Raw genomic sequence first — 27,630 nt, 5'->3', positions numbered from 1 at the left:
ACAGACAATATTTTGACAGTTTTGAAAACTTTAGAGTGTTTTCTATCCTAACATGACAATTATATGCATATTATAGTTTCTGGGGCTGAGAAAGTCAGTTTCAAATGGGTACATTTGAGCCAAAAACAAAAATATTGCCCCCTACACACAAAAGGTTAACCAACACCTCTTTATTTTGATACTTTGTGGATGGACCCATATGTAATTATTGGCGGCAACATGAGTCTCACTAGTGTTGAGTAATGTGCTGTTAAAAGCGGTGTAGGTCTTATTTATTTAAAGAGCATATTGAAGCAATAGGATTTGACGCAATAGTCAATAGTCACTGTGGTCAACTAATTTAGCAAGCATGGGGACTGGTCTTGAAAAATCCATTAGATTTTTATTTTCACTAAATCTGTTTAGGTATTGGTTAGACTACAATTATACAATTAGGGTGTGGAAATGTTATGCTCTTAGTACTGTAGCCTACTCCCGACCGTCACGTTGTATAGCGCCATATTTTCCGTTCCATCTAAAAACTCAACGGACACTGAAAGCTTAACGAAATGTATTCTTCCCAGAGGGTCAATACAGCTGCACTCAGACAAAGACATTTTCACACAAGCACTGATATTTAACTGTTCCTCATAGGCCAAGTCTCCTCCTACACATATGTACAAACACCATTCTTTACTGCTAGGCAGGACACTAAGTGATACGGGCCTCCTAAAGCCCAAAATACAACACACAACATTGCCAAGCCACAGCACACAGCCATGCACTACCAAACCTCAACACCAGGGACAGCAAACACCACACAGCACAGCGTAAGCTACTACACACACACACACACAACTACCACACGTGCACAACTATCAGCTCCCGGTTTAAGTCCTCTCTAACCACATATCTAGCAGTGTTTCCCCTGTATGACAGACTGAGACACACCCTTAAAAGGATAGTGTACGATTTTGAAAATTAAACGCAGTGTAGCACCTATTTCTCAATGCCAGGAACCCATATAATAGTAACTTAGAGCACCCCAAGAAAACATTCCCAAATTTCAAACTCCTAAATCAATTAGAATATTTTAACGTTATTCTAAAAGTTGGGTTTAAGGTTCTCTCCAAATCAGCTCTAACTTCGGAAACAATCCCACAACGCCCTGCGGTCAGCGTCATACGGTGAATGAAAAACTTCTTAAAAGTGGGATAAATTTGTGTAAATGAGGTGGGCGCATTGGCAGTCTACTCATCAATCTGTGGGGCGCATTTCTTCCCTGAGAACTTCCATGGCTATCAACAATGGAAAGAGGACTTCAGAAAGATGTTGCTTCTCAAAGTGGATGCTGTCCCTACAATTAACGTGACTTCTAACGCATCTCAAACAGTCAGCAGAGACTGCAAGCAGATACTGCAAGCATTATCACTGGCATGGAAGTGAACCAGGTAAATGAAAAAGCTAGCTAGCTTGCTACCTCTATGCTAAAGTTAGCTAGTTATAGAGCTACTGCATTTAGCTCATGTCTTCCATCTAAATAACACTTATAAAACAAAACAAATGTAAATGTCTGCCAGCTGTTGGTAGCCAACTGCTGATGCTGTCATATATTTTTATTCTAACCTTTATTTAACTAGGCAAGTCAGTTAAGAACAAATTCTTATTTACAGGGGACAGTGGGTTAACTGCCTTTTTCAAGGGCGGAAAGACAAATGTTTACCTTGCCGGCTCATTGATACGATCCAGCAATCTTTCGGTTACTGGCCCAACGCTCTAACCACTAGGCTACCTGCCACCCCATAGATAGCACAAGCCTATGGGAAAGAGTAGTTTTCAAGGTGTTTCTGGGGGCTGCGAGATGCGGTAATTCTGTCGTTCTGTGGCAGTTTTTTTTATATAGCCTGCCAAGCCTGCGGGCTAAACTGAAATGTGACTCTTCGGCCATGAATCCGTTTGCGGATCGGGTGGCTTTTCGGGTGAAGCCACAGAGCCATGTTTTCTTTGGCGGGGTGAATTGTGGATTTTGGTCTGTGGAAAAGTTTATTTTTTAACCTTTCTGATCTCCCCATCCCAGATCCGGGATCGTGAATACAGACTCAAGCTCATTACCATAACGCAACGTTAACTATTCATGAAAATCGCAAATGAAATGAAATAAATATGCTAGCTCTCAAGCTTAGCCTTTTGTTAACAACATTGTCATCTCAGATTTTCAAAATATGCTTCTCAACCATTGCAAAACAAGCATTTGTGTAACAGTATTGATGGCTAACGTAGCATTTAGCATTAGCATTCAGCTGGCAACATTTACACAAAAAAACAGAAAAGCATTCAAATAAAATCATTTACCTTTGAAGAACTTCAGATGTTTTCAATGAGGAGACTCTCAGATAGCAAATGTTCAGTTTTTCCTGAAAGATTATTTGTTTAGGACAAATCGCTACGTTTTCTGCGTCACGTTTAGCTATGAAAAAACCCCTGTATCCAGGATTGTGTAAATCTATCAGCAAGCTCATTAGCATAACACAACGTTAACTATTTATGAAAATCGCAAATGAAATGAAATAAATATGCCATCTCTCAAGCTTAGCCTTTTGTTAACAACACTGTCATCTCAGATTTTCAAAATATGCTTCTCAACCATAGGAAAACAATCATTTGTGTAAAAGTAGCTAGCTAGCGTTAGCATTTAGCGTTAGCATTAGCGTTAGCATTAGCGTTAGCATCCAGCACGCAACATTAACAAAAACATAAAAGCCTTCAAATAAAATCATTTACCTTTGAAGAACTTCTGATGTTTTCAATGAGGATACTCTCAGTTAGATAGCAGATGCTCAGTTTTTCCAAAAAGATTCCTTGTGTATTAGAAATAGCTCCGTTTTATACATCACATTTGGCTACCAAAAAAAATCCGAAAATTCAGTCCTCAAAACGCAAACTTTTTTCCAAATTAACTCCATAATATCGACTGAAAACATGGCAAACGTTGTTTAGAATCAATCATCAAGGTGTTTTTCACATATCTCTTCATTGATACATCGTTCTTGGACACATGCTTTCTCCCCTGAATCAAATGGTAAAGTAGAAGCAGCTGGCAATTGCGCACCGAATTCGACGCAGGACACCAACATGGAAAATGTAGTCTCTTATGGTCAATCTTCCAATGATATGCCTACAAATACGTCACAATGCTGCTAAGACCTTGGGCGAACGACAGAAAGTGTAGGCTCATTCCTTGCGCAATCACAGCCATATAAGGAGAGAATGGAAAACAGAGCTTCAGAAATTCTGCTAATTCCTGGGTGATGCATCATCTTGGTTTCGCCTGTAGAATGAGTTCTGGGGCACTTACAGACAAAATCTTTGCAGATTCTGAATATGCATAGTCGAGCATCTTTTCGAGCATCTTTTCGTGACAAAATATCGCGCTTAAAACGGGAACGTTTTTTATCCAAAAATGAAATAGCGCCCCTAGAGATCTAACAGGTTAATCTTACGATCAATGTGGTCACAGTTGCTTCTTGTTGAAAAGGCAGCAGATAACTTTCGCTTGCTATAGCTAGCTATCCTCCACCATTTCTGAATACATTCATTAATATTTTTTTCTAGCTGGCAAAATAAGCGAGCTAGATTTTGTTTGTGTACTGCCATATGTTGATAACATAGCTAAGTTTGACACTGGTATGGGCTAGTAAATATCCTAAATCTCGCTAGTTAGACGCAAGCTGAAACTGGGAGAGAGAGAATTCACTTTGTCACTTTCAGGGGTGTGAATATTTATAGAAAGTAGATATTTCTATTTAATTTTCAATAAATGTATTAACATTTCTTAAAACATGTTTTCACTTTGTCATTATGGGGTATTGTACTTAAATGGGTGAGAAAATTCCGAATTTATTAAATGTTTTTTAAGGCTATAACACAACATGTGGAATAAGTCAAGGAGAATGAATACTTTCTGAAGACACTGTAAATATCCGATGAAGTCCATTATTTGCTACCTGGACTTTAAGCCCTTTTTCTACTTACGCATGCCCCCGAATCCCCACCAGAGAGGATACCTGACGTGACACTTTCCTGACGTGACGATCCACTGTCGTGCAGATTAAGAGATGTGATCAAGTTACACTTGAAATTCACTATTGTTTGCCAGCGAAATATCTTATAACTTTAACCATCTTCAGCTCAGGGCTCCAGCTATGCATTTGCTCACTTGCTAGCTGGTGGCTAGCCAGCAAAATCTCTCTTCTTCTATTTTAGCCCAGAATTTCCAGTGTAACTTGATCACTTGTTGGTAACAGTAAAGACAACCAATCCCCTCCTGGTTCAAGAGCCCTGCTGTCTAATATTTGTTTCTGCAGCAAACCATTTGTGATAGTTGTAAAACCTTATGAGCTGGGGTGTCTGTCCTTGCATTAGTTTATGTTCGCTTGCGCTTCTTAGCATTTAGCTAGCATCCGCTATGGGAATTCGCTAGTACTTTGTTAGCGTTACTATTATTATTTATTTTTACTTTTTACTTTTGGAAAAAAAAAGCCCCCCCTTCTGTGCACTGCCAGCAATACCGTAAAACCCGATTTGGTACAGTAATAGTAATTAGGTATGAAAACCTGGATACCTCCCAATCCTAACTAACACACTGCTCCCACGATGTGTGACACACCCCTCACCCACTGGGTGAGCGGGTCATGTCATAAACATGATCGAACTAGCCTGGAAACTACAGTGCAACATGTAATACAACATGTGTTTTCCTATAGCCAGGACGGTGCGTTCTTGTGGAACTCACCGGGGTTGTGTATGCGGTCAAGCAGCTTGACCGAGCGGGTGCTGACCACGCCCCCGACGTGAACCAAGAAGCCAGGGGGGAAACAGGTCAACGTGAAGATGGGGAACTCCTGAAAAGATACAAATAGGGTCAGTTACAGTAAAAGTCAGGAGTCAGGGTTCAAACCTGTCTCCAGGACATCTGTTTACTTGGGAAACAGTAGAATTAAGGATTGGCATGCTCAACCTTGTCTTCTTCAAACAATAACATGCAGGGTTGTAAGGGCATAAGATATAAGAGAAAAACCCATACTGACTTATAGTCTCTGTCCACACATATACAGTGCCTTCGGAAAGTATTCTGACCCCTTGACTTTCTCACATTTTGTTAGGTTACAGCCTTATTCTAAAATTAATTAGTTTTTTTTACTAATCAATCTACACACAATACCCCAAAATGACAAAGCAAAAACAGGTTTTTAGAAATGTCTTAAAAATTACATGAACATAAGTACTCAGACCCTTTACTCAGTACTTTGCTGAAGCACCTTTGGCAGTCATTACCACCTTGAGTCTTCTTGGGTATGACGCTACAAGCTTGGCACAACTGTATTTGGGGAGATTCTCCCATTCTTCTCTGCAGATCTTCTCATGTTCTGTCAGATTGGATGGGTAGCATTGCTGCATTGCTATTTTCAGGTCTCTCCAAAGATGTTCGATCGGGTTCAAGTCCGGGTTTTGGCTGGGCCACTCAGACTTGTCCCGAAGTCACTCCTGCATTGTCTTGGCTGTGTGCTCAGGGTTGTTGTCCTGTTGGAAGGTGAACCTTCGCCCCAGTCTGAGGTCCTGAGCGCTCTTGGATTAGGTTTTCATCAAGGATCTCTCTCTGTATTTTGCTATGTTCATCTTTCCCTCGATCCTGACTAGTCTCCCAGTCCCTGCCTCTGAAAGACATCCCCACAGCATGATACTCCCATCACCATGTTCCACCGTAGAGATGATGCCAGGTTTCCTCCAGACGTGACGCTTGGAATTCAGGCCAAAGAATTCAATCTTGGTTTCATCAGACCAGCGAATCTGGTTTCTCATGGTCTGAGAATCTTTAGATGCCTTTTGGCAAACTCCAAGTGGGATGTCATGTGCCTTTTACTGAAGAGTATCTTCCATCTGGCCACTCTACCATAATGGCCTGATTTGGTGGAGTGCTGCAGAGATGGTTGTCCTGAAAGGTTTTTCCATCTCCCTCGAGGAACGCCAGAACTCTTTCAGAGTGACTTTCGCATTCTTGGTCACCTCCCTGACCAAGGCCCTCCTACCCCGATTACTCTGTTTGGCCGGGAGGCCAGCTCTAGGAAGAGTCTTCGTTGTTCCAAGCTTCTTCCACTTAAGAATTATGGTGGCCACTGTCTTCTTGAGGACCTTCAATGCTGCAGAAATGTTTTGGTACCCTTCACCAGATCTGTGCCGACACAATCCTGTCTCGGGGCTCTATAGACAATTCCTACGACCTCATGGCTTGGTTTTTGCTCTGACATACACTGTCAACTGTGGGACCTTATATAGACAGATGTGTGCCTTTACAAATCATGTCCAATCAATTGATTGGGGGAGGTGAACAAGAACCGGATGGTCACTCTGACAGAGCTCCACAGTTCCTCTGTGGAGATGGGAGAACCTTCCAGAAGGACAACCATCAATGCTGCACTCCACCAAAGAGGAATTTATGGTAGAGTTGCCAGACGGAAGCCACTCCTCAGTAAAAGGCACGACAGCCTGCTTGGACTTTGCCAAAAGACATCTAAAGGACTCTCAATGGGAGAAACTCCCAAATACAGGTGTGCCAAGCTTGTAGTGTCATACCCAAAAAGACTTGAGGCTACAATCACTGCCAAAGGTACTTCAACAAAGTACTGAGTAAAGGTTCTGAATACTTATGTAAATATAAATATTTTTTCATATGTTTGCAAAAAAAATCTAAAAAACAGTTTTTGCTTCGTCATTATGGGGTAAATGTGTGTAGATTGATTAAGTAAAAAATAATAAATTTCAGAATCAGGCTGTAACGTAACAAAATGTGGAAAAAGTCAAGGTGTCTGAATAGTTTCCGAATGCACTGTAAGGAGAGGAAACCACTGTAAACTGTTGAGAAGCAGCCCAACTAAAGACTAAAACCCCTGAGCAGAACTCAGGCAGGAAAGAGGTTTGATAGAAGCATCCAGAATAAACACTGTGTGTGTGTGTGTGTGTCATACCCTGGTGTTTACAAATATACCAGAGGGTGAGGCTCCCTGAGAGGAAGGAGTGGTCAAGAAGATGGAGAGACGGAACATTATTCACTAACATAATCATACTTCACCCTCACAAACTCTTCACAATTCACCCTTTCACACAGCAAAATGCAGTGCGGTGTGTGTCCGGTGTGTGTGCTTACCCTCTGCTCCAGAGCTGATTGGGTATGTTGTCTGAGGAGGGTCTTCAGAGGGCCAGCCTCTTTTCCAACGCTGCCCCCACTTCCCATCCCTGATAGGACGAGAGAACAACACTTCACCAATCACATCGCTTCATCACAGAAAGCTGGCATTCGTTGACAACCACAAGTATGTAAGTAGCCTTGCAAGAGCCTTAGCTTGTGCGAGCTGGAACACCTCGAAAACCATGCAAATTCCAGATGAATAGTGTCCCTTAGACTACTAAGCTAATATCTACATAGCATTTATCATACACCTTTGCTAATGACAACATTCCCATAAATCTACCTGTGAGGATAGAGAACATTCACATAGCTGCTTTATTATCCCCTCTGTACATTACTGCATACTACACCACCATAGAGACTTGCAAATGGGGGTGATTGTGGGGGGGCTGGACATGCCTTAAACCACACATTGGGGTAGAAAAACATGGGCAGGGGGTCACTCCAGGGCAGTTAGTATCGGGGCCAGAGACCTGCAAGGATGGACATTTCACCCAAGGTTAAGTGGGGTAAAGTTCGAGAGGAGCACATTTATGGCTGTTAGAGGTTGTAGATGCAGTTTGTAAAAGGTGTTTTAGTGCTTCATGACTTCTGAACTCTGTGCCCTACCAGAGACTATAATAAAGGCTATTTAACTATTTAAGTGTAACAAGTGTTATAAGGGGTGTTCTTGGGCTTCATGACTCCTGCAGGGTGTTATAGTGTTAAAGACAGTTATAGACCTTCATGACCGTCCTACCGGAGGCCGCCAGCATCAGCTCTTCACTGAATGATACAGTCTTTCTCAACACAGACCCCTCTGATTGGACAGAGGGGAGAGGGGGTGGGGTGTAGGCTCTGAGGGCAGACCCAATGCTGCACAGGATTAGCCCAGAGGAAGGAAGGGACGGGGAATCGAAGGAGAGGGTGGGGGAACTGGGACAGAGGAAGACCCCAGGACTAGACACAAACCTCTCTGCAGAGAAAGAGGTGAAGAGAGAGAAAGAGAGAGAGGCAGGAGGTAGGGAGACAGAAAACAAGGAGAAAACAAGACAGCAAGAAAAGCAGAAAAGAAAGACAGTGGAGGAGAGTCACATGATTTGAAATCTGACAGGGGGAAAAAAGGGAGATAACTCCTTTAGGAAGAAGGGAGTTGGGGAAGAGAGGAAGTGAGGGGGATCAAAGGGTGTATTTCCACCAGTAAGGGGAGCCATGTCCTGTCCTAGGGGAAGTGTGGGTTATTATGTGGTGAACACCAGAACTATGGTCAACAGCTGCTGTCAGTGTGATTCTAACAAAATTACTTTAAATAAATCAATAAAACAATGAACTGGGATAGCAAAATAAACAACACAGTGAGTTTCTGAGTGGGGATGAGGAAAGGTGCAGAGAGGGGAGGAGAGGGTGAGGAGGCTGGTGAGGTCTTACCAATCCTGGGCGTCAGACTGAGGTCTGTGTCTGAGGAGGAGGACTGGCGACTGCATGGCTTGGATGGAGAGAAGGGAGGAGGAGAGGAGGAAGGAAGGGTTCTGAGAGGCGTGGGGGGGCCGGAGAGGGAATGGGGGGGGTCCTCACTGAACACAGGCCTGCCAGGAGAACACACACACCCATCAGTCAGTGTGGGTGTGGTGTGGAGAGATGTTTTGCTGATAGATGTATGTGAAGTGTGTGGAGTGCAAATTACTTGGCTGTGGAACAGAAAGCCAAGCACATGAAGCGTAAGCACAGCGTTTCCCTTAGATTAATTTAGCAGTGTGGGGGGGGGCACTGCTGCTAAAGCATTGCCACCACTCCAAAACATCTGACTAAAATAGGTGCTTCAACAAAGTACTTAGTAAAGGGCTGAATTAATTGTCATCATTACAAATATAGTGTATATATATATATATATATATATATATATATATATATATATATATATATATATAACATTTTTAAAAATTAGCTGATTAATCGGTATCAGCTTTTTTTGTCCTTGAAATATCGGCATTGAAAAAACATAAATCGGTCGACCTCTAGTCTGAATACTTATGTAAATGTGATATTTCAGTGTTTTTTTTAATTAAAAAATACATTTAAAAAAACAGTTTTTGCTCAGCCATTATAGAGTATTATGTGTATATTGATGGGGGGGGACTAATCTATTTTAAAATAAGGCTGTAACGTAACAAAATGTGGAAAGAGTCAAGGGGTCTGAATAGTTAACTAACCTAAATGCACTGTATATTTTGTACCAGTCCAAAGTTTGGACACATCTACTCAATTAAGGGTTTTTCTAAATGTAGACTAATTCTACATTGTAGAACACTAATTAAGACATCAAACCCATGAAATAACACATATGGAATCATGTAGTACCAAAAATGTGTTAAACAAAACAAAATATATTTTGAATTTGAGATTCTTCAAAGTAGCCACCCTTTGCCTTGACAGCTTTGAACACTTGGCATTCTCTGAAGCAGCCTCATGAGGTAGTCACCTGGAATGCATGGATTTTTACAAATTATCTTTGAAAGACAGGGTCCTGAAAAAGAGACGTTTCTTTTCTTGCTGAGATTACTAAAAGGACACCAATAATAAGAAGAGACTGGGTTGGGCCAAGAAACACGAGCAATATGGACATGAGATCAGTGGAAATATGTCCTCTGGTCCGAAAAATCTCAAATTTGGACTTCGGGTTCCAACCGCCGTGTCTTGGTGAGACAGAGTAGGTGAACGGAAGATCTACGCATGTGTGTATCCCACTGAAATGCATGGGGGGAGAAAGGTGTGATGGTGCTTTGCTGGTGACACTGTCTGTGATTTATTTAGAATTCAAGGCACACTTAACCAGCATGGCTACCACAGCATTCTGCAGCGATACGCCATCCCATCTGGTATGTGCTTAGTGGGACTACCATTTGTTTTCAACAGGACAATGACCCAACACACCTCCAGGCTGTGTAAGGGAAATTTGACCAAGAAGGAGAGTGATGGAGTGCTGCATCAGATGACCTGGCCTCCACAATCATCCGATCTCAACCCAATTGAGATGGTTTGGAATGAGTGACAAGGGAAAACATATGTGGGAACTCCTTCAAGACTGTGGGAAAAGCATTCCAGGTGAAGCTGGTTGAAAGAATACCAAGTGTGTGAATATTTATTTTTATTTTTTTTATTTAACCTTTATTTAACCTAGACAAGTCCATTCTTATTTACAATGATGGCCTACCCCAGCCAAACCCAGACGACGCTGGGCCAATTCTGCGCCCCCCTATGGGGCTCCCAATCCCGGCCGGTGGTGGTGATACAGCCTGGATCAAGGCAAAGGGTGGCTACTTTGAAGAATCTAAAATATATTTTGATTTGTTAAACACTTTTTTGGAATAATTTTGCACGCCCAATTTTTCAGTTTTTGATTGGTTAAAAAAGTATGGAATATCCAATAAATGTCGTTCCACTTCATGATTGTGTCCCACTTGTTGTTGATTCTTCACAAAAAAATACAGTTTTATATCTTTATGTTTGAAGCCTGAAATGTGGCAAAAGGTCGCCGAATACTTTCGCAAGGCACTGTATATATATTTACCAGAAATTTTTTTGAGGGATTGGAAATGATGCAGACAATTACATTGATGGAAGCAACATTCTTTCTGCAATATTAAGCTAATCCAACCCTTGGGGAAAAAAATAAGAAAAAAAAACATCTGCTAACCTATGTGTATGAAACCAATCAAATTTGATGACTGGGAATATAGATATACCCTGATGAAGACAGCTTGGTAATTAAAAACGTTGGTAATTACATTTTTGCATCTGAGCTCCTAGAGTGTGCGGCTCTCTTTTATTTTCAAGTTTTCTATTCCGCTAGCCAGCACCTCATCTTAATAGATGTGCGTTTATTTTTCTTCTAGATGGGAATATAGATATACCGGTTGGTAAAAAAAGAAATTTTAAAAACGTAGTGGCGTGGATCAGAAAACCAGTCAGTATCTGGTTTGACCACCATTTGCAACATGTAGTGCGACACATCTCCTTCACATAGAGTTGATCAGGTTGTTGATTATGGCCTGTGGAATATTGTCCCACTCCTCTTCAATGGCTGTGCAAAGTTGCTGTATATTGACGGGAACTGGAACACGCCAACGTTCGAGTCGATCCAGAGCATCCCAAACATGCTCAATGCCTGCCCATACCATAACCCCACCGCCACCATGGGGCATTCTGTTCACATCAGCAAACCGTTCACCCACACAACGGTACAGTTGAAACCGGGATCCAGTTGCCATTGAAGCATTTGCCCACTGAAGTCTGTTACGATGCTGAACTGCAGTTGGGTCAAGACCATGGTGAGGAGGAAAAGCACGCAGATGAGCTTCCCTGAGACTGTTTTTGACAGTTTGTGCAGAAATTCTTTAATTGTACAAATCCACAATTTCATCAACTGTCCAGGTGGCTGGTCTCAGACAATCCCACAGGTGAAGAAGCAGGATGTAGAGGTCCTGGGCTAGTTACACTTGGTCCACGGAGGCCAGTTGGATGTACTGCCAAATTCTCTAAAACGAACATCCAATTCTCTGGCAACAGCTCTGGTGGACATTCCTGCAGTGAACATGCCATAATACGCTCCCTCAAGACTTTAGACATCTGTGGCATTGTGTTGTGTGACAAAACTAAACATTTTAGAGTGGCCTTTTATTGTCCCCAGCTCCAGGTTCACCTGTGTAATGAGCATGCCGTTTAATCAGTTTCTTGATATTCCACACCTTTCAGGTGGATGGATTATCTTGGCAAAGGAAATTGCTCACTAACAGGGATGTATACAAATTGGTGCACAAAATGTGAGAGAAATAAGCTTTTTGTGCATATGGAACATTTCTGTGATCTTTTATTTCAGCTGATGAAACACGGGACCAACACTTTACATGTAGCATTGATATTTTTTTACCCCTTTTTTCCCCCAATTTTTTTTGTTGCCCTTTTCTCCCCAATTGTGTGGTATCCAATTGGTAGTTACAGTCTTGTCTCATCGCTGCAACTCCCGTACGGACTCAGGAGAGGCGAATATCGAGAGCCGTGCGTCTTCCGAAACACAACCCAACCAAGCCGCACTGCTCTTGACACAACGCCCACTTGCGCGATGGGACAAGGACATCCCTGCCGGCCAAACCCTCCCCTAGTCAATTGTGCACCGGCCCATGGGTCTCCCGGTCACGTCCGGCTGCGACAGAGCCTGGATTCGAACCCAGAATCTCTAGTGGCACAGCTAGCACTGTGATGCAGTACCTTAGACCACTGCACCACTCGGGAGGCCTCGTTGATATTTTTGTTCAGTATATTTTTTTATATATAAGATTATCTTTCAGAACTAACAGTCAGGGAAAAACTAAATTTCCAAATTTACATGGCATGGGGCCCCCATTGATTTAGTTATAATGTTTAAGTGACTCAGCATAAGAACACTGCATAAGCCATGGCAAAATGTGTAGAATTTCAGGAAATCTGCTTTAAAACAGCAACAGTTTGTCTCTGCGGCCAAGAGGGCTTCTAAAATCTTGGGTCGGAGACCGCACCATTGGCCACACCCACTAACACACTTTCACAACACCCACAATTTAAGCACCATTTTGATCCAGAAAAAAAAACTTTACCACCGCTGCTGAAAAAAATCCTAAGGGAAACACTGATAAACCGAATCACAGATACTGTATATCCAACTGAGGAGGAAAGCACGGAAGAAACACACACACACACACACAACATGGGCCATACCAACACAACACCAAAGGAATGAGCAGTTTCTTGGAGTGGAATTTTCAATTCACCTCCAGAATAGACTGAATTGAAATGGAATTGAGCACAACAGGCTTCCGAGTGACTGAGCCTTGGAGACAAATAAAGTTGACTAAACTAAAACTGGACTAAGACGGATGCTGAGGAAAGGTGGAAGGGATGGATCTGCTTGGGTGGGTATCTAATGTACAACAGTGGGTGTGGCTCTGCCTGTAGGGGCTCTATGATTGGCTGAGGACGACACAGGAAGAGTTTGGGGCTGTGGATGTCACCATCTTCTCATCTAATGGCAAGGAAGAAGGGGTTCTCCTTGTTACTTGTTTTTTTTAGGAAGGGGGTGGTAATTATCTCTCGTTTCTCTGTCCCTTGCTCTGGCTTTCCCTTTCCACCCCCCTTCACCTCTGTCTCCTTACCTCTCTTTAATAATCTCTCCCTACCCCTCTATGTACCAGTGAAGACCCATGTAGGAACACAGAAGTTCTGGGACAATATTTCTCTCCCTCAATCCCCTTCTCTCTCTCTCTCTCTCACTCTGAACCAGTAACGATCAGCCTTCCTCTTTCCCTCCCTCCTCCACTCTCCCTCTTTTTCTCTGTCCGTACCAGTGAAGACCAGAGTAGGGACAGAGACAGAGAAGTTCTGGGAGTGGGACAGTCTCTGAGAGCTGCAGGTTAAGTGGACAGGGCTGTTGTGGGTGGAGCGACATCCGTGGGCCAGGGGAGACCTGAACCATTCACCACGCAGAGACGGACAGAGTGGACGAATCCAAACGCACACAGCAAGAGAAGAGCCAATCCGTGTGCAGCAAAGGTAGAGAAGAAGAGAAACACAACACACCACAACATTGCAGCAAAGAAAAATAGAGTACAACAAAAGACAAGACAAAATATGAGGTTCTCTACCCCCTCCTTTTGCATTTTAACATGCACCTACATGCTGTAGCTAAAGAAAATGCTTGCATCGGGCACCCACCCTACCTCCTTTCATCCCTCCCTCCATTCCCTTTTCCATTCCTCTCTGACCATGCACTAGCAGTAACAAGCTCATGCACAGCCCTCAGACATATAACTCATCTAGAACTCACTAGAGAGAGAGAGAGGAGGCGGCTGTACAGGGAGGGGGGCTGTGTGTATGTCCCAGATAAGGAATGTAGTCATGTCACATGATTATAATACACAAACACTAGGGCTGGGCAATACAGCCAAAATATCATATCACAATATTTTTTCCAATTTATTTTATGGTATGACTGTATTTTATGTTTTTGAATAATAAAATAACTTTACATGCTTGATGAGTGGTTAATGACATTAGGGTGGCAACAGAAATGAAGTGATTTCAATGGGGCTTTCTCCACTCTGTTTTATATTGTTAAATCCAACTTCAAACTAAAAAACATTTAATCAATTTCAGCATTTCCACACTGTGCCATGCAAGGCAGCATGATACGGGCAAAGAATCTAGGCCTAGTTAATTGGTGAACTGTTGGAATCATGGAAATATAATTATTATTCTAATTAAATAGTTGGAATATAGTGGGAAGCACAATGAGTACATAGTTGTTTGAACGAATGAATAAGCCGGGGAGGAATTATTAACAGATGACCATAATTGTAATGTTACATTACATGGTTTCTTACCTCATGTAGCAAGCTAGCTAACATATTTATGCTTTGCCTATTCTTCTTTAATTTAGAATACACCGTTGCACAAACAACATGCTTGTTCTGAGTACATTTAGCCCACCAACTAACTTGTGATTAGCATTAGCGGCTAACTTCCTAAGAAATTACAAACTAGCAGACAGTAAGATACACAAACTAATAGTGTACTTATAGAACGCTTGTGGAAAGTAGCATGTCACCAACATCTTGTTGCATCTATCTGACCATGCAGACTGAACAGCAAAAAAATGCTTGTGACTCAGTGGTCAAACAACTGCTCTTTCCTTGTGTGACAGGGGTCAGGGCTTGGTTTGGAAAGCGGCACGCAGCTGGACGATAGGAGAAAGACAACTCAAGTAGCAAACGGAGCAAACTATAAAAACTGACATTACAAGCCCCAGATTTCCCTATCACATTTAACAACACAAGTATTGAAATACCATTATAGGAGGGTAAAGAAAAAATCCAAACCGGTCCGTGCATCAATACCGGTAAATAGTAAAATACAGTATACCGCCCAGCCCTAAAATAGACCAAAAATGTTGAGAGCCCCAAAAACACAAACAGAAGTCAGTACAATGGCAGGAGACAGATACTCTCTCTCCCTCTCTCCCATGCACACACAGGCTACATGTTCATGCGATTACTCAATACTCACTCTTTGCTGTCCTTGGAAGGAGAGTTGCAGGCATTGGATGTGGGGGCGGTGTTGGGGAGTGTGTGTGTGTTGGTGTGTGTGGTAGTGTTGGGAGCCGTCCCAGGGCTGAGTTTGTCCAGAGTACAGGCGGTGCCGATGGCTCGGACCACCAGACCTGACTCTCCCTCCAGATCAAAGCACTGCAGGTACCCCACCACCGCATTACCACCCATCTCCAACACTTTCAGACCTATTTTCCTCTGCAGCTCACCTACACACAAACACAGAAGAAGAGAAGGTTTAATTTAATGGAGTGGCTGAGGTTCTGGATTTTCTGGAAACCTGATTTGCCGTGGCTAAGGATACAGAGATTTCTGTTCTTGCACAGGATTTTTTTCTAAACGTAGCTGCTGCTCAGTGCTCCACTGCCGCTTCCCTGTCCTTGACCCGGCAATGAACGCCTTTGTCTGGTGTAGCCCGTCAAACTTCCATGCTTCAGTAGGCTATTAAGCATAAGTGCAATTCCATGGTCCTTTTTCAAGAGGGGAGTTGGGCTACATGTTGTACACAAAAAATATGAACATGTTCGTACAAACTCGCAGATTGTTTTTTGCCTCAATGCAAAACTCAAGTGGGGAGTTACATGCAGCTATCTAGACAGCATATCAAACACAAGAAAGACAGACAAGCAGTCTAGTTATGTTTTAATCAACATTGCAAACATTGGCTAAGCAGGATGCAGACAGGCAGTCAAAGTAGTAGTGTTCTTTTTCAGCAACTCTGACTAATGGATACAATACGGAAGCAACTTCAAAGATTAGCCTACATCATCACACAAAACTCAGATTGTTTTTGCTCCAATGCAATGTGTAGGGACTGTGTCCTGCTTGTGCACCTGTAATATCCATTACAACAGTCTGAAGGTTGTAGCCTTCATAACGGCCTTGAATGTTCCCTGGGTTTGATGTAATATGTATAAGGTGACTAAGCATCAGGACATATGATAAACAGAGTAGCTGCAGTGTATATGATGATTGTACGTGAGTGTGTGTAGAGTCAGTATAAATGTGTAAGCATCTTATATGAGAGCCTCGGGAGTGTATGCGTGCAGGAGTGAGTGAGTGTAGAGTCATGCGAGTTTGCATAGAGACACTAACACACAAGTGTCAACGCCAATAATCAGTGTAACCATTTAGTTAACTTTTTAGCAGTCTTATCGCTTGGGGATGTTCAGGAGCCTGTTCAGGAGCTTGTTTGGTGTCAGACTTGATCCACCGGTAACGCTTGCCTTGCGGAGGCAGAGTAACAGTCTATGACTTGAATGGCTGGAGTCGTTAACGATTTTCCAGGCCTTCCTTTCACACCGCTTGATATAGAGGTCCTGGATGGCGGGGAACTCGGCCCTGGGCTGTACTGGGCTCTCCGCAACACCCTCTGTAGAGCCATGCGATCGAGGGTGGTGCAGTTGCCATAACAATTAGTGATCCAGCCAATCAAGATGCTCTCAATGGTGCAGCTCAAGGTACACCTCTTTATAACCTGCTCTCAAGGTACACCTCAATGGTGCAGCATAATGCTTCCACCACCATGCATCACCATAGGGATGGTGCCAGGTTTCCTCCAGACGTAACGCTTGGCATTCAGGCCAAAGAGTTCAACCTTTATTTCATCAGACCAGAGAATCGTTTAGGTGCCTTTTGGCAAACTCCAAGCAGGCCGTCATGTGCATTCTACTGAGGAGTGGCTTCCGTCTGGCTACTCTACCACAAAAGCCTGATCGGTGGAGTGCTGCAGAGATGGTTGTCCTTCTGGAAGATGTGTGCCTTTCCAAATCATGTCCAATCAATTGAATTTACCACAAGTGGACTCCAAGTTGTAGGATAATCAAGGATGATCAATGGAAACAGGATTTTAAATAAATTAGCAAAGTTCTAAAAACATGTTTTCACTTGGGCATTGTGGGGTATTATGTGTAGATGGATGAGAAAATATAAATGTCATCTATTTTGAATTCAGGCTATAACAACAAAATGTGGAATAAGCCAAGGGGTAAGAAAACTTTCTGAAGACACGAAAATATCCTCAAATATAAGGGTGACACTCCTGTACTGACGCCTCATAAAACATTTGATCTCATTTCCAAAATGCTGGAGTATAGAGACCAATTAAACATTTTCACTTCACTGAACAAATAAAAACATAGGGGAGTGTATATATAGAGTGTTTGATAGTGGTGCTATGTACCAGACATGAGAGAGATGAGTCTCTGTCGGGCCTCGTTTGAAGCTCTGGGGGTTCTGATGCGGTCAATCCACTGGTACTCTGGGTCCTCGTTCACCACCAGCTCCTCAACAAAGCCATGGACCAGCGCCACGCGGTAACACCTCGGGATGGACGTTGCTAACACACAGAGACATGCATAAACACACACATTATCGTAATTTCTTGTGACTAGACCTCATCTCTACTATAGTACAGCCACATAGCGAACCAGACTCACTGCAGAAGAATTTGACACCACAAGAGGACTGTCTGAAGCGGTTCAGGTCATTGAAGAGGTCCACCTTCACCAGAACATTAATCTCCCCTCTGATACCTGCAAGAGAGGAGATCAACAGAAACATTACTACCAGTCAGAAACAGCACCTAACCCTAGAAACCCCAACTCTTCAATAACTCGTTACTGTCCCCTCTGACACCAGGAAGACAGGAACTACATCATCATGACCCAACAGACACAGTTAAAGAACAGCTTTTAGTAAGGCAGTTATTTTTACAGCAGAGAGCAACAACATGCATTAACAGGCTGTTACACAGAGAACACTGTGTGTTCCTTTAGAGGCCTGGCTCTATATCTAACAAGTCCCACTGTAGCCATGCACCTTTTGATGGGGAAGTATATGACTGACATCATTAGTGTCAGATGGGGTACTATATAACAGACTCAGTGTATAGCATGGTAGATAGTCAAATGGAATGATCTTGTAGAATTCCCTGTGATGACTTTTTGACTTTTGATACAAGCTTTCCATACAAGCTTTTTTTACATGTTTATGTATAAGCTTTTAATTTATATCAAACTCATCTGTAAAAATGTTCCAGTGATGAATAACTGGATGTCTCATGGTGGGGTGTGCAAAATGGGTCAACTTAGAGCACCTCCATCTTCTGAATGTTTTGGCAATGAGGTGAAAAAAGTCACTTTCTGACCATGGACAAATACATCAAAAAGTGATAGTCAAAAAGTGATTGAAATCAAATAGAAAGACCCTATAAAAAACGCACCGTGTATAGTGTCGTAGATGGGTAACCATCCAGAAATGACAGTAGCAGCCTCGCAGGAGAGCAGAGGGTCGATGTCAATGTAGACCTTCCCTATTGCATCGTTGGCACTGTAAGTGTCATGGTCCAACACTGTGATTTGTAATGGCTCATCCTGTAAGTCCTCATCATCCACCTACAGGAAGGGTGACAAAGTTGATGAAACAAGGATACAGGACTATCATGTTGAATGTAGCATATTTACACTGTAATCCAATGCCATTCACAAATACCTCCTGCAACTAATTTCACAGAGAATAAGTCAAGAAGCCATATCCAGACATTTTACCTCAAATTTGAACCACTCTGAGTTCCACTGTGGGTTAAGTGACTTGGGGAAGACGTCCGTTTTGAAAGTTGTGTTGCCAAACTTGACCTGTAAGAACATCAATGAAGAACACCACAAGGCTAGGACTGCAGCACTGGAACACAGTGTATACTATACGTGTTGAACTGGTTGTAGGATTATGTTGACCTGATGTTTTTCAGGATGCTCACCTCTACAAAGGCATCAGTGAGGTCGCTGGCTCTGTCCATGACAGGTAAGTGGCGCCCTGCCACAATCTTAGCTTTCAGCTTCCCCGGCATGATTCAGCTTTGTCTTAACCTGCAGATGCAATAATTAAAAGGTAAATCATTTCAATATTATAATGCCTAAATAAGAGGTTGTCTGCACTCTTAAGATCCTTTTTACTGAAGTGTCTGTTCCAGGTGCGTAGGAGTCAAAATAAGAATACTGGAAGAGATGGAGACCTGCACACTGTCGAAGAAATGTTTAAATCCTTTCATTTATGCACTATGATTTGATGGGCACCAAGATGTTTTAATAAACATCTTTATTTTGCATTCAAGCCTCAGTTTAAAACGTATGATTTTTTCGACAGTGCACGGGTCTCCATCTTTTCCATTATTACAATGCCAACACGTGTACTGTTTACCTGTATTCATCAGACCATGATAAAATATGAATTCATTAATGAGCTAACAAACCTAAGGTCACACTGCAGTTGTGCTGCTAAGAATGCTGACAGTTCTGTTTGGCCCTGACATGGGCACGTGGTCAGGTGACATAGGTTGCTGACATTTAAAGAGTAGGAATAACTTGAAAAATAGAAAAGTGAGGAGTAAAGAAGTCTCGAGGTATTGCACACCTGAGGTAGAGTACCTTACAATAAGGTGTAGACCACACTATCTACACTGCTCAAAAAAATAAAGGGAACACTAAAATAACATCCTAGATCTGAATGAATGAAATATTCTTATTAAATACTTTTTTCTTTACATAGTTGAATGTGCTGACAACAAAATCACACAAAAATTATCAATGGAAATCAAATTTATCAACCCATGGCGGTCTGGATTTGGAGTCACACTCAAAATTAAAGTGGAAAACCACACTACAGGCTGATCCAACTTTGTAATGTCCTTAAAACAAGTCAAAATGAGGCTCAGTAGTGTGTGTGGCCTCCACGTGCCTGTATGACCTCCCTACAACGCCTGGGCATGCTCCTGATGAGGTGGCGGATGGTCTCCTGAGGGATCTCCTCCCAGACCTGGACTAAAGCATCCACCAACTCCTGGACAGTCTGTGGTGCAACGTGAAACGTTCTCCACGGCGTCTCCAGACTCTGTCACGTCTGTCACATGTGCTCAGTGTGAACCTGCTTTCATCTGTGAAGAGCACAGGGCGCCAGTGGCGAATTTGCCAATCTTGGTGTTCTCTGGCAAATGCCAAACGTCCTGCATGGTGTTGGGCTGTAAGCACAATCCCCACCTGTGGACGTCGGGCCCTCGTACCACCCTCATGGAGTCTGATTCTGACCGTTTGAGTAGACACATGCACATTTGTGGCCTGCTGGAGGTCATTTTGCAGGGCTCTGGCAGTGCTCCTCCTTGCACAAAGGCGGAGATAGCGGTCCTGCTGCTGGGTTGTTGCCCTCCTACGGCCTCCTCCACGTCTCCTGATGTACTGGCCTGTCTCCTGGTAGCGCCTCCATGCTCTGGACACTACGCTGACAGACACAGCAAACCTTCTTGCCACAGATCACATTGATGAGCCATCCTGGATGAGCTGCACTACCTGAGCCACTTGTGTGGGTTGTAGACTCCGTCTCATGCTACCACTAGAGTGAAAGCACCGCCAGCATTCAAAAGTGACCAAAACATCAGTCAGGAAGCATAGGAACTGAGAAGTGGTCTGTGGTCACCACCTGCAGAACCAGAAGTGTGATTGACTTGGAGTTACATTGTGTTGTTTAAGTGTTCCCTTTATTTTTTTGAGCAGTGTATATTATTAGTAGCCGTGTATTTACCACCACAGACCGATGCAGGCACTAAGACCACACTCAACCAACTCTATAAGGCCATAAGCAAACAAGAAAATGCTCATCCAGAAGCGGCGCTCCTAGTGGCCGGGGACTGTAATGCAGGCAAATTTAAATCAGTTTTACCAGCATGTCACATGTACAACCAGAGGGGGAAAAAAACTCTAGACCACCTTTACTCCACACATAGATATGCATACAACGCTCTCCATTTGGCAAATCTAACCATAATTCTATCCTCCTGATTCCTGTTCACAAGCTAAAACAGGAAATACCAGTGACGGAAGTGGTCAGATGACGTGGATGCTATGCTACAGGACTGTTTTGCTAGCACAGACTGGAATATGTTCCCGGGATTCATCCAATGGCATTGATGAGTATACCACCTCAGTCATCGGCTTCATCAATAAGTTGCATCGACGACGTCGTCCCCTCAGTGACCGTACGTACATATCCCAAACAGAAGCCATGGATTACAGGCAACATCTGCAACGAGCTAAAGGCTAGAGCTGCCGCTTTCAAGGAGCGAGACACCAATCTGGAAGCTTATAAGAAATCCTCAGACGAACCATAAAACAAGCAAAGCATCAATACAGGATTAAGATTGAATCCTACTACACCAGCTCTGACGTTCGTCGGATGTGGCAGGGCTTAAACTATTATTGACTACAAAGGGAAAGCCAGACGCGAACTGCCCAGTAACGCAAGCCTACTAGACAAGCTAAATGCCTATTATGCTCGCTTCGAGGCAAGCAACACTGAAGCATGCACGAGAGCACCAGCTGTTCTGGACGACTGTGTGATAATGCTCTCAGTAGCCGATGTGATCAAGACCTTTAAAACAGGTCAACATTCACAAAGCCACGTGGCCAGACAGATTACCAGGACTTGTACTCCGAGCATGTGCTGACCAACTGGCAAGTGTCTTCACTGACATTTTTAACCTCTCCCTGACCGAGTCTGTAATACCTACTTCTTTCAAGCAGACCACCATAGTCCCTGGGCCCAAGGAAGTGAAGGTAATCTGCCTAAATGGTTACCCACCCAGTAGCACTCACGTAGGTAGCCATGAAGTGCTTTGAAAGGCTGGTCATGAATTACATCAACAGCACCCTCTCTGATACGCTAGACCCACACCAATTCTCATTCCACCCCAACAGATCCACAGATGACGCTTTCCCACCTGGACAAAAGGAACACCTATGGGAGAATGCTGTTCATTGACTACAGCTCAGCGTTCAACACCATAGCGCCCAGGAAGCGCATCACTAGGATAAGGACCCTGCAACTCATATATAATATATTTTTTTTTTTATAATGACAATTCCAACAATACTGAATGAACACTTATTTTAACTTACGGTAATAGAATACATAAATAAAATCAATTTAGTCTCAAATAAATAATGAAACATGTTCAATTTGGTTAAAATAATGCAAAAACACAGTGTTGGAGAAGAAAGTAAAAGTGTAATATCTGCCATGTAAAACAGCTAACGCTCAGAACATATGAAAGCTGGTGGTTCCTTTTACATGAGTCTTCAATATTCCCAGTTAAGAAGTTTTAGGTTGTAGTTACTAGAGGTCGACCGATTAATCGGAATGGCCAATTAATTAGGGCCGATTTCAAGTTTTCATAACAATCAGATTTATTTAATCTTTATTTAACTAGGCAAGTCAGTTTAGAACATTCTTATTTTCAATGACGGCCTAGAAACGAGGCAGAACGACAATTTTTTACCTTATCAGCTCGGGGGATCCAATCTTGCAGTTAACTAGTCCAAGGCTCTAACCACCTGCCTCACGAGGAGCCTGCCTGTTGCGCGAATGCAGTAAACCAAGGTCATTTGCTAGCTAGCATTAAACTTATCTTATAAAAAAAAAATCAATCAATCAACAACTGTCGGAGCTCCAATGTGTACTTAACCATAAACATCAATGCCTTTTTTTAAATCAATACACAAGTATATATTTTTAAACCTGCCTATTTAGCTAAAAGAAATCCAGGTTAGCAGGCAATATTAACCAGGTGAAATTGTGTCACTTCTCTTGCGTTCATTGCACGCAGAGTCAGGGTATATGCAACAGTTTGGGCCACCTGGCTATTTGCGAACTAATTTGCCAGAATTTTACGTAATTATGACATAACATTGAAGGTTGTGCAATGTAACAGGAATATTTAGACTCATGGATGCCACCCGTTAGATAAAATACGGAACGGAATAAACGTTTAGTTTTCGAGGTGATAGTTTCCGGATTTGACCTAAGGCTCGTATTTCTGTGTGTTTATTATAGTTAAGTCTATGATTTGATATTTGATAGAGCAGTCTGACTGAGGGGTGGTAGGCAGCAGCAGGCTCGTAATAGTCAAAGGTATATGGTTTAGAGAGAAATAGTCAACGCGTTATAATTCCTGTAATAACTTGCGGCTGAACTTGAAAGGGGTTCCTTCGTTATTTTACCGTTCATGTCTTCCATAGAGAATGTCTTGATCTACTTCAAATAAGGTCTGCGTTTCGTGCTTAAACCGCCTCGGCGTTTTGATACCCGTGTAAATCTCACGAGGATAAGGTAACGTCATAAATCCACTCTACAAATAAATCCACTCTCTTTTTATCTTCGCTTATATTTAGCCAATATTGAACAGAGTTACCTCAGGGATTCAGGATATAATTGGTGAACATATCGGAAAACGGACAATATTAGCAACATCGGTATCGGTCCGATGTCTAGCGTAACGCCGATGTGCAAAACCGATGTCAACTCTGACATGCATACCTATACAACGTAGGTAAATGTAATGACGCCACGTAAAATTTTGCGCTACACGTGCCACACAGGATTTCTAACCTAGCCTACAATGTTTGCTGTGTGGATCGAGCAGTCAACAAGTCGAGCAGTCATTTGAAAGAGTAAGGAAATTTCAGCGAGACAACTCAAAGGCAAAATCCATTAACTCCAAGATAATGGAATTCATTGCCCTTGACAATAAACCAATCTCTGTGGGTGATGTGGGCTTTCGCGACTGGTCGAGCACCGGTACACACTACCAAGTGAGCAATTTTTCAGATGTTGCCCTACAGGAGTTACACAGTAATAGCGTCACTGCTATTAGATTCACAACATACTATGGAACACCATTTGGGTCTTTGCGTGTCAAAAAAGATACACTTCAAATAACACTATTTGAAGCATTAAATAAGCTTCAGTTCATGAAAATAAATAGCTAGCCAGCTACGTAACTCTGTTGCCCAAAGCTGACATTATAAGCAGTTAGCTAGCTTCATCTGGCTAGTGAGGCTAGACCGGACCGGGTTATGTGTTGTGAAGCTAGCCACAATAAGGATTAGGCACAATAATGGAATTTGCGGTTGGACTTCAAAACAAAAGTACCTCTTTGAAAGTGATGCATGTGCTAACAATTGGTGGAATCATGCCATATTTAGACTAGATAATGTTAAACAAGGTTGGACTGTGAAGCAATGGAATGGGGTATCAGTCTACTCGGTAACACTAACAGAACACAACTGTGAAGAGTTAATGCAAATATTAGCGCTGTAGCTCTTATCGCCAGACTGTGACTGTGTGAAATCACCTCCCCAGTCAGCCTAGTGTGTGTATTGAGATTCATATTGCACTGTACAGCTTTAACTAAGGATTGGGGATCAATGAAATGGTCAACTTGATACCCAAGCAATTTTTTCCCAATGTCCTCCTCAGAGTTACCAGACTCCAAAACATCCACGCATTATTGTTTTTCCTCAGGAATAGTGTTCAATACACATAGGTTGACAATAAAGGTGGCTCGATTCACAGTTGTTTCAGAGTCCCGCAATAAGAGCTACGATGCTAATGTTCTCTGGGTGTCACTGAGTAGACTGATACCCCATGTCATTGATCCACAATCCATAGGTAAGACTGTACAGTGAAATAAGTATGCCCCCAGCGCAATTTTAAAGTATAATACATCGACTGATTTCAACAGATGTCAAATAGACAAATTGTCTTTTGTTGATTTTATATAAACAACATTCCAACCTCGTTTAGCATTATCTATTCAATTATGGCATAATTCTACTATTTGTATTCATTTGCATCACTGTCAATGACATACTTTATTTTGAAGGCTAACCACATTGTCCACTATTGTGGCTAATCCTTATTGTGGCTAGCTACACAGATGGGTTCGACCACCATTAATCAAATAAGAACCGTCTTATAAATTAGGGTTATTTTAGATGACACATAGCTATATAGTTAGCTAGCTAAATATAGCTAGCTACTGAAACAGATGTCATTTTGCTATGTTTTTGGGGAAGAACATTGTTTGCATCCATGAGCTAGCTAACTTTTTTTTATGACCAGCACTGTAGGTGTGCGAGACAACTTCACCAGCATCATCATAGCATACGTATCGATGAATCGTTGTGACATATGAAATACGAGTGAGTGTAATAACTACGTAAAAAATTGATGAACGTGTTAAATTATTATGTGACGTGCAGTCATATTCAGGTCCTGATTGGTCAAATAGTGTTATTAGACACGTCAAATAGTGTTATTTGACATGTATCTTTTTTGACATGCAAAGACCCAAACGGCGTTCCATAGAAATCCTGGATGAGAATGAACAACGAAACAGCAAGTTAGTGAAATAAATAGGTTTTGATTATGTTTTGCTGGTAATGGGGACATACGTAAATGCCAACTAAATTACTTTTGGGGCAGTGTGTGTGTGTAACCTTTATTTAACTAGGCAAGTCAGTTAAGAACAAATTCTTATTTACAATGACGGCCTACCCCGGACGACACTGGGCCAACTGTGCGCCACCCTATGGGACTCCCAATCACGGCCGGATGTGATACAGCCTGGATTCAAACCAGGAACTGTAGTGACACCTCTTGCACTGAGATGCAGTGCCTCAGACCAGTCTAATCAAAGCTACTGTAGCTATAAGTGATTTGATGTCATTTTATCTGTGGCCAATGACCTTGAGCCTTCTTGGATGGGCACTTCTATTATAACTCCATGGCAGCACCCAAGGGACTTGAATTTTCGAGCTCTACCCTTAGATTTGGCAGTGAAGTAGTGTCCCCATTGAGTGACAGAACACTGAGCCAATCAAGGAGCAACTAGAAAACATTACCAACCCCTTCGCTCAGTATTTTCCGCTGGCTCCTCCACAGAAATCACCTGCCTGACTCAAGAAAGCAAAAAAGAGACCATGTTTGTATCCAGCTTTATTAACTCAATGCCCTAAATAGATTGAAAAATTCGCTAAATAATGCACATTTTTCAATGATTACTTCAAACTATGGCAAGCAGCTGGGACATATGGTAATATTATGAAACTGGCCTCCATGGTGGATGCAATGAACTAGTTATCAGGAAAAAAACGCACACATATTCGGGTGTCCAGCCCACCAGTAGCTAGCTACAAGTTAGCTAGCGTTACGGCATTGCAGTTGACAGTGACATGCGTAGATAGCTATTTCTGTGCGACCGGGTCGCCCCACAAAATTGACATCTGTTAAAAACAACATAGGTAGCTAACACATTAAGCAAGTTGGCTAGCTATGTCATTAGACGTCAGAGTGTCGTTACCAGGACTATGACTTACGAGAAAGTTGGGGACCCAGTAGCGTTTTTTCAGCTGGACATTGTTGACAGCCCGCGCGCCTGACCTCCGCCTCTCTCCCAAACATGGCAGGAAGGTTATCCTCTCAAAGACCGGGTAGATGTAGCTAATATTCACTATTCGACGCTATATGACAATTCACTTCTACAACTGGGTTACTTCTGTTAAAATGATAATTAGCTAAGCTAATAAAAAAAATACACATTGCTGTTAGCGTCCGGACTGTACGAATGGAAAATGCTAGCGTCTCGTCATTAACACTAAAAAGTAGTTCCGGGGCACGGCGTTTCGGAATTTTTCACATTAAAAGTCCACTATTCATATTGCCAAAGTAAAAGTGGAGTTGGGATTACTCACTAGGGCAGGGGTATTCAACTCTTACCCTCGAGATCCGGAGCCTACTGGTTGTCTGTTCTACCTGATAATTAATTGTACACACAGGGGCGCATTTGGTGATTTGGAGGCCCCAATCAGAGGCAAATCTATAACAGTGTTTGAGGATTATTTTAATCTAGGTTGAGGATGGCAGGGAAATCGTAGATTAAAACCTCATCGATTTTGTCTGTAGAGCACACCTCTGACAAAACAGAATTACGGTTTTTTTCTGCAATGTTGCAAACTAGCATAAAGTAACGTGTGTCATTCCTGGTCTGAAAACAGTGATGGACATAGCAACAACAGACATCATTATTCTTCTTCTTTGGAATTTAACCCCCCCAATTTGACTATTATATATATCGATAATACTTTGTGACACAAAATGGGAAAAGGTAAGAAAAAAATAAATAGAAAAAAACGTTCAACTAACCTAAAACCCACTACCCCATTCCACTACTTTGACCGCATCTGCTCCTGCACCATCCAATCAAAATCTTGCTGCTGGGAGCCAGCCGACCATTCAAACCGGTTTTGCCATTCAAGAGAGGAGTGACAGCAATGTGACTTTGGAGGTATGCCAACGCGAGACTACTACTAAACTAACATATGGAATTGTTTTAAGATGGTCATACCAAGAAAAATGTCCCTTTTTGATTTTGAATTTGAGGACCCCTGGTATGTATAAAATAAATAT

General features: G+C 42.4%; 1 protein-coding gene across 15 annotated transcripts in view; it reads right to left on the bottom strand.

Moving 5' to 3' along the window:
* LOC110521665 (C2 domain-containing protein 5) overlaps window positions 1-26,952 on the bottom strand; it is a 51,911-nt gene extending 24,959 nt beyond the window's left edge. For 7 of the 15 annotated variants that reach the window (XM_036976265.1, XM_036976313.1, XM_036976329.1 and 4 more), the window contains exons 1-11: window positions 26,541-26,951; window positions 19,094-19,202; window positions 18,885-18,971; window positions 18,560-18,731; window positions 17,775-17,870; window positions 17,519-17,674; window positions 15,296-15,545; window positions 8,630-8,787; window positions 7,962-8,177; window positions 7,181-7,269; window positions 4,772-4,880 (exon numbers count right to left, since the gene is read on the bottom strand). In XM_036976265.1, coding sequence (XP_036832160.1) covers window positions 4,772-4,880; window positions 7,181-7,269; window positions 7,962-8,177; window positions 8,630-8,787; window positions 15,296-15,545; window positions 17,519-17,674; window positions 17,775-17,870; window positions 18,560-18,731; window positions 18,885-18,971; window positions 19,094-19,183 — 1,423 coding nt within the window. In that variant the 5' untranslated portion in view covers window positions 19,184-19,202; window positions 26,541-26,951. Of the gene's footprint in view, window positions 1-4,771; window positions 4,881-7,180; window positions 7,270-7,961; window positions 8,178-8,629; window positions 8,788-15,295; window positions 15,546-17,518; window positions 17,675-17,774; window positions 17,871-18,559; window positions 18,732-18,884; window positions 18,972-19,093; window positions 19,203-26,540 lie in introns of all 15 variants that reach the window. The other 8 variants (XM_036976242.1, XM_036976276.1, XM_036976252.1 and 5 more) reach the window with 6 other exon arrangements.
* Window positions 26,953-27,630: the final 678 nt, after the last annotated feature.

This window comes from Oncorhynchus mykiss, chromosome 1, assembly GCF_013265735.2.
Source record: "Oncorhynchus mykiss isolate Arlee chromosome 1, USDA_OmykA_1.1, whole genome shotgun sequence".
Taxonomy (NCBI): domain Eukaryota; kingdom Metazoa; phylum Chordata; class Actinopteri; order Salmoniformes; family Salmonidae; genus Oncorhynchus; species Oncorhynchus mykiss.
The sequence above is the reverse complement of the archived record's forward strand: the minus strand, read 5'-3'. Positions and strand labels throughout refer to the sequence as shown.